Here is a 14,712-nt window from a genome sequence, read left to right on the forward strand (position 1 = left end):
CAAAGCCCCCCAAATTAGTACGTATCTGGCCGTAGACCCCCATTTTAAAAGATTTAGTTCCAGGGGGGGGGACCCCTATAATATTATTTGTCAACATGTTTAGAAAATAACATAAAATTAGAATAGGGTTTTCAGCGTTTAAGCTGTTATCATTTTTGCATGGAACCCCCTCAAGGACCACTGGGTGTCCCCAGACTCCAGTTTTTGAGAAAGATTGGCGTTGCTGTAGTTGCTAAGCAACTGTCGCAGTTTGTCGCACATTAAACACGTAAAGTCGTAAAGTAGCGTTTGTTTTGTTTGGAGGCGGACGGTTGGAATTTAGCAAACAGAACAGAAGTAAACGGTAAACAAAGTCTGTTACAGACAACTTTAAAGTTACCTTTATTATGTGCAAAGTCTAGTCTTTAATCGCCTGCACGTAGGCCTGCATTTAATACAATCAGATGGATACGAAACTATAACCTTTCTATAGGCTGCGAGCTTTACAGCAGCAGCGAAACAAATCCATATTAAACGATTAATCCCGACGTGAGGCTTGTTTTGTTGCGATGAACCGGAGGAGGAGAGACCGATCGGAGCCCGTAATGAACAGACCCGGGGCGGTCAGTGGCGCTCCGGACGGGCGGACCAGCGCCTGTAGGCCTGGAAGTGGAACCACCAGAGTGTTGGCCGAGAGGAACCAGGCTGTGGCGGCCGTGGGAGCCTGGGTGGAAGACGGACACGAGCTGCAGCAACACCCCTTTGTGAGTGCTCCACACACACCATGACAGTTTCATTGTATGCATGTCTTGTGTCACTCACACATTTAAACAGTTGTGCACCAAAACAGTGGTTCTATAGTGGATATTATTATCCAGGTTGGCAACTTAACTGTTGAAATGCAGATCCATTTTACTGTCTGCAGACAGTCAGATTAGAAGCAGAATTGAAGACTAGGGACTCTAGTAGGCAGTCTTCACTTTACCATTCTGTGGCCACTGCACTGGCCAGCTCTCAATCTCCAAACTAACTTTAGAACTGAGCTAAGCTAAATGTGAAATAAAACAGATTTGCTGCTGTTACCCCATTCAGTTTATCCGGTTCGTTCACAGTATATTTGGATGATAAATCTCAGTGAAACCCATTTTACTGTTCATTCTACTGCCACAATTAATGATACAAAATTTAGGCACCCACTAATGCCAATTTGAGGATGCAGGGTTTATCTGGTCTGTAGCATTAGAGCAGGAGTTAACTCATAACGCTAGATGGACCAGAGCTAGCTTTATACTTGATATTTACTGTTGGCTCTCTGTGGAGATCAATGGTAAACAGTCATTCCATACCGCAGAATGATATGACCACCACAGTCAGTGGATAAAAATACACCATTATTTTAGTCTGCAAAATAGAAAAACTATTAGTGACATTCAGTCCTGACTGCAGGAGTGTGAGCTGGATGGAGCTGACTCTCTTCTCGAACTTGTGCTTGATGTATTTTGAACATCACCACCAGGTTCTAGCGCTGCTGACGGAGGAGCAGCAGTTAGAGGTGAGAAGGCAGAGGGAGCAGAGGCTGCTTCAGTTCCAACAGGACGTCCGCAGACGGGTCCAGCAAGCTCAAGACCTCAAGCGGAGGCGACAGCAGCAGGTCAGTGTTGGTGCTCACTGCTCACCTCATGTTACGCTGCTCCCACTAAACCCCACACCAGTCAATCAGTAGCCTGGCAAGCCAGCCTCGAGCGCAGTATCAGGGCTGGTGGTCATGCCCACTTGCCCACAAAGTAAATCGTCCATTACAAATGGGTAAAAATGTATAAATTATAAATAGGTAAAACAAATATTTAAAGTTCAATTTAACACTTATTTTGTTTTACTTTCTGCCTGGGGTTTTGTGATAAAATATGTCATTGTACCTACATTTTTATGCCAAATATCTAAGTAGCTACCTGAAAGCCAACTCCACCTGCCGGAAGGTTAGGTCTGTAAGAGTTAACAGCTAATTGACAGACTGAATCCTCAGCGTTGAATTCAGACGCGCAATGCATTTGTTCATGTTTTCTGATTGGTTAGGTGAGCATGTTTACATGAAAAGAACCTAATAAACGTTTAACTATTTTTATTTCATTTCTGGCAAAAACCGGGACAATTTTGTAGTGAATGTTGAAAACCAGGACGTATTGTTTTATATTGTCTGGACTCTGGACACAATCGGTACAATCCCGGCAAGTCCCCTCCTTTTTCCCCTCTATATCAACTCTCTTCACTGAAAAAAAAAAAAAAAAGACTCCCAACACATTGAGTTGGTAAGTGCAAAGTCAATGCTAATATGGGAGCTAGGAGGACCCCTGTTATTTGAGTTTGACTTCTAGATATTCCAGTATTCAGTACATTCAAGTTGGTCTCCCATTTCTTATTCCTCAGCCTTTGTCCAAACTGGTCTTACTGGTTTTAAATTCTTTCATATGGAACACAAAAGTTACTTTATAATGGTCCAAACTGGGGGAAGACGATTATTATTAGCATTTGCTCAGTTCTTTGTCAGTTAAAATTGGTCATTACTACTTTACTAGTGTCCTGCTGGCTCTCCTTAATCTAAGTCAACAGTACAGCAAATCTCAATCCGTGTTTACAAAAACAAAAAACACCTCTCTGCTCTTGTCCACTATTTATTGTATTGGCTCTTATTATTCACACGATAGATCAATGAAATCCCATCAGAAGCAAACAGGGATGTTGATGGACTAGCTTGGTCAGCTACCAACACACCCAGAATAAAACAAGATGTATAAGCCATACTAGCAAAACTTTGTCGCTTGCCAAAAAGAGCGGCACCCTCACCCCATGATGCTAACTCTGTACTGTTGAATAAATGTGGGCTAGTCAATTCAATTTTCAATTCAAAGGAGCTTTATTGGCATGAGAAAACATACGTTTACACTGCCAAAGCAAGTCAAGGAGACCTTGTGGCACGATATTCAGAGCTTGATTCTGTTGCACAGGAACCACCCCTCTTCTCTGCCTTCATGCAAGATCCATGTTGAATCATGTGTTGACTCTTTGCGTCCCCCCCAGACTGAATATGAAAGATCCATGTTGAATCATGTGTTGACTCTTTGCGTTCCCCCCAGACTGAATATGAAAGATCCATGTTGAATCATGTGTTTACTCTTTGCGTTCCCCCCAGACTGAATATGAAAGATCCATGTTGAATCATGTGTTTACTCTTTGCGTTCCCCCCTCCAGGCGCAATATGAAAGCAGATTTTCACAGCAACCTCAGGATTCCTACCAGCATCACTCCTCAGCCAAGCATCAGTTACTCTCCTCCCAGCAGGGGGCGCTGGACACTGGCAGTCTGCGCGCTGACAGGGTTGAAGATGAGCATGGAGGAGCAGCAGAGCAGCATTCTCAGCAGGTCAGATGATGCCTCAGTCTGCAATGATGATGCCTCTGTCATTGAAACACAATTATATAAATGTATTGTTACGCATGCACGCACGCACGCACGCACACACACACATTTTTATTTTATTTGAATGGACCTACAATACATGGCCCCATTTGAATTTCCTTATATGGTGAAAACTTTCTTCTTTCTATGCAATATGACACAAAATTGCGAGCTTGTGGATCATCAATTTGTTGTATGACACTAGTATGACAAAGTATAACAACTAAAGGAGACTACATTGTTATTATAATAAAATAGGGCTGATAGGGGAGTTATGTTATGTTTATTTATTTTACAACTCCTGTCCACAGGAGGCTTTTCTAAATAGATTAACACTAATCTAAAAACCAATCAAGTACATGACCGTGCAGCATCTTCTGAACACTAATCTAAAAACCAATCAAGTACATGACCGTGCAGCATCTTTTTCTAGTTTTTAAAGCTCTGTAGTTGTATATTGCTGTGTGTTTGTTCCGTAACATGGTTAGTTTAAGTGGTTAACACTTCAGATTCCAGACACTGCAGATTTTTAATTTGTACTAAACTGTGATACATAATTGTTCCCCCTGTATGAGCAATTCAATGTTGTGATTCATTGTGACTGTTGCTTGTTTACTTCTGCTATCTTGCAGCCCAGTAAAGGCATGAGACATGTGAGGCACAGACTGGCCAGATGTCAGATCCTCACAGACGGAGACATGGCATCACAGCTTCCTGGAGGCGTGTGGCACGTCTCTCCAACCAGAGATGTGAGTGTGCGTGTGTGTGTTACCATTAGTGATGTGCCGTTCATAAGAACGAACCACAAGATTGAATCATAAACGATTCATTCACATCCTTAAACTGTTACGTTAACGCTTTCATTCACCCTCTCCTAATAGCCCCCGGCACACAGGACAGGAGGATGGGCTGAGCGACGTGATAAAAATGCTCCAGCTATACTTTTTTTCATGGAACAATCGTGCTATGAACGGTGAAAGAATCATTTGAACGGATCATTACCGTCCGTGTTCGTTCACTGAAATTAACGGTTTTGCCCACCATATTTGTGTGTGTGTGTGTGTGTGTGTGTGTGTGTGTGTGTGTGTGTGTGTGTGTGTGATTGATTGATTGAAGAATTTATTAGAAGTTTGCAATAGAAAAAAGTACAGTTTCATGAGAGTACAAATCACTTGTACAAGGTCAACTAAAAGGAGATCCTAGAAAGCCGAGGCTTATTTCCACAGGAACCACACTTTAAGTATCTCATATAACATTGAAAGACAGACGGATAGAACATAGTACTTTATCTAGGATAATATCAGTTTCAAAAGCATAATATCAAATACAAAGGCAGAAAAAAATAAAAAAGGGGGGGGGGGGGGGGCATGGGGGCTTAGTCTATTTACAAGTCACGGGTAGCAGCTGTCTGAAGGTGACTTTTCATACCAATTTTCACACACACACACACACACACACACACACACACACACACACACACACACACACACACACACACACACACACACACACACATTCATACACCGATGGTGGAGGAAACCATGCAAGGCACCAACCTGCTCATCGGTAGCAATTATAGGTTCAGAGTTCAAGGTCACTTCGACACTAACTCTGGGTGAGCCCGGGATCGAACTGGGAACCTTCTGGTTCTCAAGCGGTCGCTGCCGCTCCATAACAGAATAACAAAGATGTTTAGAGTTATGGTTACAATTTGTACAAGATTCAGGTTGGGGTTAGGATTTGGCATTAACGGGATAGGTTTAGGAGTTGAGATTGGGGTTAGGGGTAGGATTAGGGTTAAAATAAAAGATGGATTAAAAGAAGGTACATTTTTTTTATTTAAAAAAGGGAAATAAAACACTTAAAATGTTGCTGTCCCCAAGAGTGCAGGAATGCCAACTTGTGTGTGCATGAGTGAGTGTTGTCTTTTGACGAAACCCGTGGTTTCTATAAATTGTTCTTTATCGCTGAGTCAGACTTTTAATATAAAAACAAATTTCCACCGTTCCCCCAAACAGAAGCCTATTTCTAAAACGCTACGAGCAGAAGTGGAAACGAATGAGGAAGAGGAGGAGCTGGACAGCCAGGCAGAGGAGGAAGATGTCCCCATGGCCAGTGGACATGTCTGTCCGCTGGTCCGGCAGAGTGTCTATGTCCACGCCCACGCCGGAGGACGGAAGAGTGTCACCTTTGATACTGACCCGGTCTGTGTTGCACCTTCCAAGTCCGTCTTTTTACCCATACACAGCTAGCTCACTCTTGTGAGTTAAAATTACTCAGAAAATACACCTTCAGTACAATACTACGAGTGTCAAGAGTACACCTTTGTTTATGTTGAGTTAAAATTAAACAGATTGTAGATTGCAGAGTCTACAATTTTGTATATACTGTACAATAACGGTACACCATATTTGTTAGTATCCCCTTTCACCTTGCTTTTAACCACATTAACCCTGCTTCCCTATTTTAGGGGCCATGTCACGGTCAATATAGGCCATAATTATTTAAACAAACAAGCTCATTGTAAACTTGTGAATCGGCTATTTTAGCTATTTAGAGCATAAGTGGTTATGTAAAAGCTCTGTTTTAGTACATGACTGAAAGAATAGTTGTATCATTCAAAAGAAGCAATCTAACTTCAGTTAACTCATTGATTGCCCTTTTCAAGATGGCCGCCAAGTACCAGGATGCCACGTTCCTAAATTTCTAGTGCACGGATCAATTTTTAGTGCACGGATCGTGCACGCCCATGCCTAGATAATGCACCATATGTGTAGTACTTTTTAACAGCTTTCAAACAAAAAAATCCGCTTGGAAATCCGTTCTGGCATTCATGAGATAGAAGCCTTCAAAGTCAGACAAAACAAACATTTTGCCATTTTGAAAGATGTGTTTGTTATGGGGCTAAACATGCAATTTCGCGATTGCGATCATGACTAATACATTTTAGGCATTTTTTCCTTTTTTTTTATAAAAAAAATAAATATATATATATATATATATATATATATATATATATATATATATATTTTTTTTTAATGGCTGCCAACTCGGGAAACTCGGGCTGTGGCAGCCTGGGACTACTGTAATAACTCGGGAAACTCGGGCCTTGGCAATCAATGAGTTAAGTTTCATCCTTTGTTTCTTAATTTTATCGTTTAAATTTGTCCACCTGGCTGACCTTGTTGTTGAATTGTGTGTGTGTGTGTGTGTGTGTGTGTGTGTGTGTGTGTGTGTGTGTGTGTGTGTGTGTGTGTGTGTGTGTGTGTGTGTGTGTGTGTGTGTGTGTGTGTGTGTGTGTGTGTGTGTGTGTGTGTGTTTGTTTCAGGGGACTGAGCAGGTCTTCAGGGATCATCGTGGAACAGGTCCTGGTGATGATTTGAGGAGCAGCACCAGAGTCCCACAGGTGCTGTGGCCTCTGGACGACCCACAGGAAATCAAAAGACAGGTAACGGCTGAAAATCAACGTCTGCACCCCAGAATTCAATACGTTTTCATCTGCTGAACTCAACAACACTGATTGAGAAACTTTGATCTACACTAGGGTATAAGATGGACGTAATTTCTCCCAGATTTAAAGGCAAATGTTTCCAATTCGGAACATACAGCCAATTGTTCTGGTATGATGCGGAAATGTCCCTGCGACAACATCCCTGGTTCACAAACGTTTCAGGCCGCAACCCCCTGTTTAACCCAGGTAAACGTTTTGTCTCCACGCAGCACCACCAGTCTCGCTTGGTGAGGCACCGCCGGCTGTACATGGACAGGGAGAGAGAGCAGGTGAAGGAGCACCGGCGACAGAGCAAGCACCAGAAACGTATTTCAAGGTAGCATATGGCTTACTCTTATGGCATGTCAGTAAAATATATATATATATTCTTCAAAGGCTATTTGTGCTGATTACACAGATTAAAGGATGTTTGTGAGCTTCTCAATGCGGTTGATAGTTTGGAACAGAGAGCGCAGCGTGTCGTGTGTGAGCGCTTTGGACATGATATCCAAAGTGCTCTCAGCTCGAAAGGAGTTCTCTGTGGACACAGCCCCAAATTAGGGGTGGGCGATATGGTGATAATCATCTTTGAGACAATACAATGTCTCCACGATATGCCTTTTCAGAGGTATCGTATATATCGTGATACAATGAGGGGGCCTTGTAAAAAATCCTGTTTAATTGTTAATACAGAGATTCATTGCAGAATTCAATTTAAACCTGCATTTTGATCTAAATCAGTAGTTCTCAAACTTCTCAAAGGTCTCCCCTTAAAGCCCTTTGCACACAGGACAGTTGCGTTTTTTTTCGTTTGCTGCATGAATAAAACACATTTGATTTGGTGTGCAAGGCTGTGCGGAATCGGCACTGCGGATCCCAAAAGGAGTCATAAAAGGAGTGATGAGTTTTTTACCGCATGCGACAAGACGCACAAATCAAACTGGGTTCGATCGAGGAAAAAACGCACGGCCGCAGCCACTCGTCGCACGGCTAATTCGGATCCGGTGTGTATGAGGTCGTAGAGAATCATTGTTTTCTTTTAAAAAAATGAAATTGTCCGTTTTATCCGTGCGGATAAACGTGCCTGTGGTCTTAACTCTGACAGTATACAAATGAAACCAAATCCATTTGATTTCATTTGTATACTGTCAGAGTTACATACTTGTAAAGTTCAATTTACCGGTAGACCTCCCAAAAGGAACCCAGAGAGCAGGCCTGGAATTTCGTCATTTTAGGGGCAAGGCCACTTGGCCTTTGGTGTTGTCCATTTTTTGAGGGCACAAAGGCCAAATGCCAGGGCAGGAAGGCCATCAAATAAAACAAGATTTTAGTCCATTGAATGATTTTGTTGAATTTAAGGGTTAGGGATGATAACCTAATCTGCAGTGAAATAGGTAAATTATGGTATTTACAATCTGATCCATGCTGGTTACACATCTTCATTCAGAAACATTGCCATTCAGAAGATTGACTTCCATTAGCCCTGCACCAATCAAAGTCAATGGATTGGTTTAAAGATGGGGACTCGGGAGAGATTTCAGAATCTCACAACAAAAGACACTGGTGTCTACATGACAGGAAAGAGACACTAGTGTCTGTCCAGTCTAGTCTCTACATATTTACAACAGGAAAGAGACAGAGGAGAAAGTGGTACAGTCAGCTGGGGCATTAAGGCCACAGTGGCCTCAAGTCATGCCATTTTTTTGAGGGGCACAAGGCCAAACTGAGGGGCAAGGGCGGCCATGGCCTCCATGAAATTCCTGCCCTGCCAGAGAGTCTTGTTTTTGTCAAGTAACTTAAAAAATAACCATAAAAACCAACGTGAAAAAGAATCGAGATAAAATCGTGTATCGTGATACAGCTTGGAAAAATATTGTGATATTGTATTTTCCCATATCGTCCACCCCTACCCCAAATACGTTTTTTTTACCTTTTAAAGTGGTCGGATCGTGCACGCTGCGGTTTGTGGCCGATGAGAAAAGACGGAACTGGAATCCATCATACTGTTCCATAGATCCAAGCTAACTAGTTAGCAGTGTTTACAATGGAGACGGCAGGCAGGAAAAGGAAACAGAAATGGGCGTTTTCCTGCAAAATCTAACACTGGAGCCAATGGAGATTCGTCCGGTTTGAACCTGTTTCCGGTGCACTGCACACCGTATGCACTGCTTTTCTAGCAGATCGGCACCAGCGTGATTTTCGATTACATGAACTAAAAAAAATATCTCTGGAATCTCTCTCTCACGCGGGTGACCAAGTTTCAAATCCTGGGTGGGACATAACATCTCTCCCCTAACACAGTGGTTCTCTATTTTCACAATTTCAGCCTCTAATATTTGACAATTTGGCCAATGTTTTATTGTGTCATTTTAGAGGTTTTATTGTGTCATTTTAGAGGTATTAAAAGCCCTTAAATTGTCACTTTAGAAATGTGCAGATACCCTCTATACACTATACACTTAAACTTAATGTTGGTTTGTTAACTGTTGAGTGAGAAAACAATGTTTCACATTAAGACCCCCCCCTGGGGGTCCCGGCCCACAGGTTGAGAACAACCTGTGCCCTAACAAAACAAAAGGTGTGAACAACCCATTATGCACCGTACCTCTCCCCATTGACATGCACGGCCACTGTCTGATGGTTAAGTTTAGCATTCTAAAAGAAGGCTATTATCATATGGATGGAATAAAATGCTTTTCATGTCAGAGGTGGAGTTCTTCCAAACCACCACTGAATTTCCCCTGTGGGATCATCCTGACGAATAAAGAATCCGAAAATGTGTCTCAAATATTTCACATAATTAAGTTGGTGATGCCTCACTCAAAGCTACAGATTGAGGGCGGTCCTCACAAGGGGTCATTGGGACAAAAAAAGCTTGGGGACATCACAGATTGGCCAAATTAAGTACAAGAGCCACATTGGAGCCACAATTTCTTAATTGCAGAATGTAGCCTTTTTCTCATTAAATATTGGTGATTCGTTAAGAACAGAATCATTCTGTCTTTTCCAACTGTCTTTATAAAAAAAACTGCTTGTTGCAAGCACCGTCCTAATTAAGGAACAAATAAACATCCAAGCCAAGCTGGAGAACACGACTGACGGCCGCCGCTAAGTCAGGCAGAAGGTGTACAGGCTATTATAGCTACAAAGTCTACACAACTAGAGAATATAGAAGAATTGTTATTTTAATGGTGAGACCTTCGACGTTAAGGTGGAGAAGCGCTAGCACTGGGGCTGTGTCTAAGGCTTAATTGACTTATAATCGGGGGATATCTTAAAAAGTCCTGGAATAAATTCCTTACCAAAACATTTCTTCACCAATGTGTTTGTAAAGGTGTCTAGTAACACATCTCACAAAGACTGAAATTCTGTTTCCCTAGGAAAATCTTTGACAGCTAGGGTAATTCTGGGTCTCATTCACTCACTATACACTATACTATAGGGGAAAAAATCACTCCCAAAAAATATGCTTTAAGTGGGATGTAAGGCGTCTAACTAGGTGTTTTTAATCATTCTGAATCCATTACAAGCATTTGTTTTGCACAAAAAAAACATTCATTGGGCTAAAAACAGACCATAAAATGGTGGTTTAGTGATGAGTCATCACTTTTCACAGTAGTATTGGGGTCCATTTCTAAATATCATCAAATGGTGGTCCGTGGCTCAAATGCTGAAGAAATGAAAAAGGTTTGAAAACCACTGATTTATGCCAACGTTGGCTGCCGGTACATTGTTCCCCCTAGGCCTAGATTTATTGAATGCTTTAACCAGTGAAAAATAGCAGATATTATATATACAAGCTCTGCCACGCTGCGAGCTTGTAGATTTGCTATTTTTGAAAAAGTCGTAAAAAATGTGTGCAAATCTTTGAATATATGTATTTTCAAAGCGAACGTTTGTAACTCAAATTTTGCTTCTGGGTGGTCCCTAGAACTAAATATTTTGAGATGCGGGTCCGTGGCCAAATGAATATCATTTTGGGGGTCCTTCACATGAACATTTTTGAGAACCACTGACATAGTAGTCTCTCAAGAACAGGCTAACTGAGCTCCATTTAAGTGAAAAGGACCTTTTCTTTGACGATGGCTTACCAGATTGCTGACACAGAAACATAGGTTTTTCAAAAAACCTTAGAAGGATTCAAAAGACACTTATAGAATCGGGTCAAAATTCAAACTTTCACGATTTTTCAAAAATAGCAGATCTACAAGCTCGCAGCGCGGCACTCGGTGCCGCGCTGTGAGCTTGTAGATCTGCTATTTTTCAATAGTTAAAGCATAAAATAATGATACACAATAATGTGTACCCGTTCTGAATGGGTTAAAGGATCAGAGCAGAACATGAGCGGCTGCGGCAGGAGGAGGAGAGGAACCTGGACAACCTGGAGAGGCAGAGAGCAGCCAGGGCGAGGATGGAGGAGAGAGAGCTGCTCATCCTGCAGAGACTGCGGCTGGAAGAGGAACAGAGGACTGTGGGCGTGGAGAAGACCAGGAAACCTCAGGACAAAGACAGGACAAGGTACAGTAATGGAACATGTTTTCTCTCATAATTAAAATGGAAATGGTGCATTTATATTAGGGTAGCTAGCAACAGTACTTTACTTGCACACCGATAACACCGCTAAATAAAAAGAAAACGCATCCGCTGCTCTGCTCTGCCCCGAGGAGCGCAGTAGAGATGTGACTTTCCCAACGATTCTGCTCTTTTGAACAGCTCTTTTAAATGAACGATGGGATTCGGTTCTCAATCGCGGGAGGCCGGGAGCTGTTCCTTGTGTGGGAGTGTTGAGAACAGATTCAGAATCAGCGGATCATCCACAGGGCGAGGCACAGCCCATCAGACTGCATGATGTCTCGTCCCCACTCGCAGGGCACATTCCAGGAGACTAGTTGTGGCTTTATAATGTCACAGCGCGCAGTAGGCGGAAAAAACAACGATTAGCCAAACAAGAAAACGCAGCGCTGTTGTAACACTAACAGTGTTGTTGCTTTTTTTACAACGCTGAATTTTTTATATGGTCGGATGGTTGTTGTTGTTGTAGCTTGAGGTAGCATTGGCTGCTACTGAGTGCTCACAAGACGACAAGACACGCAATGGTGGTTGAAACGGTGATACCGATAACCGCAGTGTTGACACGGACGATATTTTCGGTGTTAAAAATCTCATACCGTTGCAACCCTAATTTATATAGCACCTTTATCCAAGGCGCTTTACAATGATTGTGCATTACATTCACCCATTCACACACCGATGGCGGAGGAAGCCATGCAAGGCACCAACCTGCTCATCGGGAGTAACTAGGGGTTCAGTGTCTTGCTCAAGGACACTTCGACAGTAACTATGGGGGAGCCCGGGATCGAAATGGGAACCTTCCTGTTGCCAAGCGGCCACTCTACGCCTGTCGCCCCCAATTAAACACTAGCTTTACCACTTTAATCCTGGCTTTAATGCCTGTTTTGGGAACGTTGTTCTCTAGGCAAACATTTTCAAAACTTTTCAAAAAAATAATAGCAGATCTACGTCTATTTACCAGCCCGATCCACCGAAATAAAAAATGGGGTTTGTGGTTTATAACCGTGAAAAGAAGCTTCACAAAATCTGTGATTGTCGACAGTCAGCGGTCTCTCAAGAGGAAGTAAAAAGCAGAACACTGCAGCTATGGTCGCTAAGAACTACTGTTAACGGTGAACAAGAATGGGAGCTGCAAGGACGGAATCAAAGCTAGTGTTTTGGACTCTGAATGTGTGTCCACCAAAGAGTTTATTCCCAGCTGCAAATGCAAGGCGCTCGCCTAAAAAAACATCAGAGTTAACTCTCACCAGATCTAAAACACCAGACGCAGCACAAGCAAATATGACGTTAAGTGCCTCGTCACGTTGCTGCCGTTTCCAAAACAAACATGCACCGCTCCAATTGTAATCAACTAAAAACATACACTGCGCTCAGGGGAGAAAAAAAAAAACTAGATGAACTTTGGTATTGTGATGTATCAAAATAAAGAACTTCAGACATACAGAGAGATTGCAGCTCAACTCAATGTTTTCTTGTGTACTTTTTGTCCATGTTCATATTTGAATCACTTGAAGTGTCATACCCACTGGGCACGATAAATATAAAATATCATTTTAAAAATCGTTCTAAACTTGTGGATGGTAGCGTCCACACCGCAACGATAAACGCTGACATAATTGATGTGAACGCCGACATTATCGTTATAGTTATATTATCTTCATCGTGCCCGGTGGGAATGACGCTTTAGCCCTATTTTATTTTATACTATGCTATTTGTGAAGACGGTGTGTGGGATCTCCCTTTTTTCTCTGTCTCATTGGCATTGACTTCCTGCTCCTATGCACTTGTCCCTTGAAGTCTGTGTGCAAAAGGACCTTTTTAACTAAACTATGCTATTCGTAAGCATGAAAATCCTAAAATATCAGATCATAACTCAGGGCTCATGTGGATATTATCTGGTTAACAGTAACCCCCTGAGCCGAGCCCTGTGCCAGTCAACACACTTAGTTACCAGTAAACACACTTATTTTATTAAAATTACTTTAAGATTAAAGTTCTCAGTCGCTACTTTCCACCACTGATTTCAGTGATTTGGATTCTATAGAAGCCACCATGTCTTCTATGGAAGCATGTTGTGCGGCGAAAATAGCCCATCTACAAGCAAGAGCTATTTTAGGAGGGCATAAGAGAGTTTTTAAGAGGGGCATAAGATTACAACATTTGAAGTGGTCAAACTAGTTTAAAACAAGAATATTCCATAAAAACTAATGGTCTCGGATGTTTCATTAAAGCAAAGTTTAAAGCCTCAATCTGTGATTTCAATCTGTCATGCAGAACAGAAGTAACAATATAACTAAAACATAATCATTTGACATATTGTGTTCATTGTTTAGGAAACAGCACTAGTGTTTAGGTGGGCTCCTTTCACACTGTTTCACGAATCGCATAATAGGACTTGGCCAAATGGCCATACATACATTTTTCGTGAGATTTGTATTTTTGCTTTAATCCGTGCTTACCACCCCTCCCCCAGGTTTGTTGAGGCCTTCCGTTCTCGGCTGAAGGAGCGACTGCCTCTGGAGAAAGTGTTGGACCTTCCTCCTCTCTGCTGCTGTGGAGATGCATTCTGGGACGCCCACCCTGACACTTGTGCAAACAACTGTGTCTTCTACAACAACCCCAAAGGTAGTACCAATGCATGGTGCACTGCTGCTGTTGGGGAGGGGTAAATTAAAGCCCTACTCGATCATACTAACTAGAGCATCACGCAAAAGTATCCTGCTTTTTCTATCAAGAAAGAGGGTTTCAAACGTACATGTTTAGGGCAAGATGATTCAGTACAATGTAATACACCACAGGTCATATCATTGACCAATGCAAATGGGTTAATGATATAATTTCCTCTTTCCACAGCTTATGTGAAGGCTCTGCAGTCTGCTGTGTTCAGCTTGGACATGTTGGAAGGCAGCGCGGCTCCGCCTTGGATGCCCACCCACTAGACTAGAGGGCCTCTTTGCACACTGTCTCACCTAGGAAGTAAACACCACAGCACCTGCATTTCTGTTTCCTATTTTTCTGGCTAATGAAAATTGTATTTGTTATTTTGTTTCATTTAATTAATAAATGAAAGCTGGGAAGATACAAGAATTTCATCTCTTTATTGTTTTGTGTCAGGTGAAAGGAAAAACATCATGTCTACCAGAGTAGATGTGGTTGTCTACTTTCAGACAGGTTCAGACAATGGTCTATTGATCTGCATATAGGCTCATCTCTTTGTT

General features: G+C 42.1%; 1 protein-coding gene across 1 annotated transcript; it reads left to right on the forward strand.

Moving 5' to 3' along the window:
• Positions 1-325: 325 nt before the first annotated feature.
• Positions 326-14,552, forward strand: ccdc15 (coiled-coil domain containing 15). Its single transcript, XM_080748959.1, has 10 exons — positions 326-743; positions 1,496-1,630; positions 3,226-3,396; positions 4,065-4,181; positions 5,451-5,636; positions 6,761-6,880; positions 7,153-7,259; positions 11,249-11,440; positions 13,968-14,119; positions 14,348-14,552. Exons 1-10 carry the CDS (start codon positions 549-551, stop codon positions 14,431-14,433), a joined length of 1,461 nt encoding a protein of 486 aa, XP_080605085.1. The 5' UTR covers positions 326-548; the 3' UTR covers positions 14,434-14,552.
• Positions 14,553-14,712: the final 160 nt, after the last annotated feature.

Source organism: Nannobrachium achirus, assembly GCF_963921795.1.
Source record: "Nannobrachium achirus genome assembly, chromosome: 19".
NCBI lineage: Eukaryota > Metazoa > Chordata > Actinopteri > Myctophiformes > Myctophidae > Nannobrachium > Nannobrachium achirus.

Bases quoted from the DNA above. Each gene is read 5' to 3' on its own strand.
- ccdc15 (XM_080748959.1), top strand. From the start codon at position 549: ATGAACCGGAGGAGGAGAGACCGATCGGAGCCCGTAATGAACAGACCC. The intron at 3,397-4,064 runs GTCAGATGATGC...GCTATCTTGCAG, and splicing joins CAGAGCAGCATTCTCAGCAG to CCCAGTAAAGGCATGAGACA. The intron at 4,182-5,450 runs GTGAGTGTGCGT...TCCCCCAAACAG, and splicing joins ACGTCTCTCCAACCAGAGAT to AAGCCTATTTCTAAAACGCT.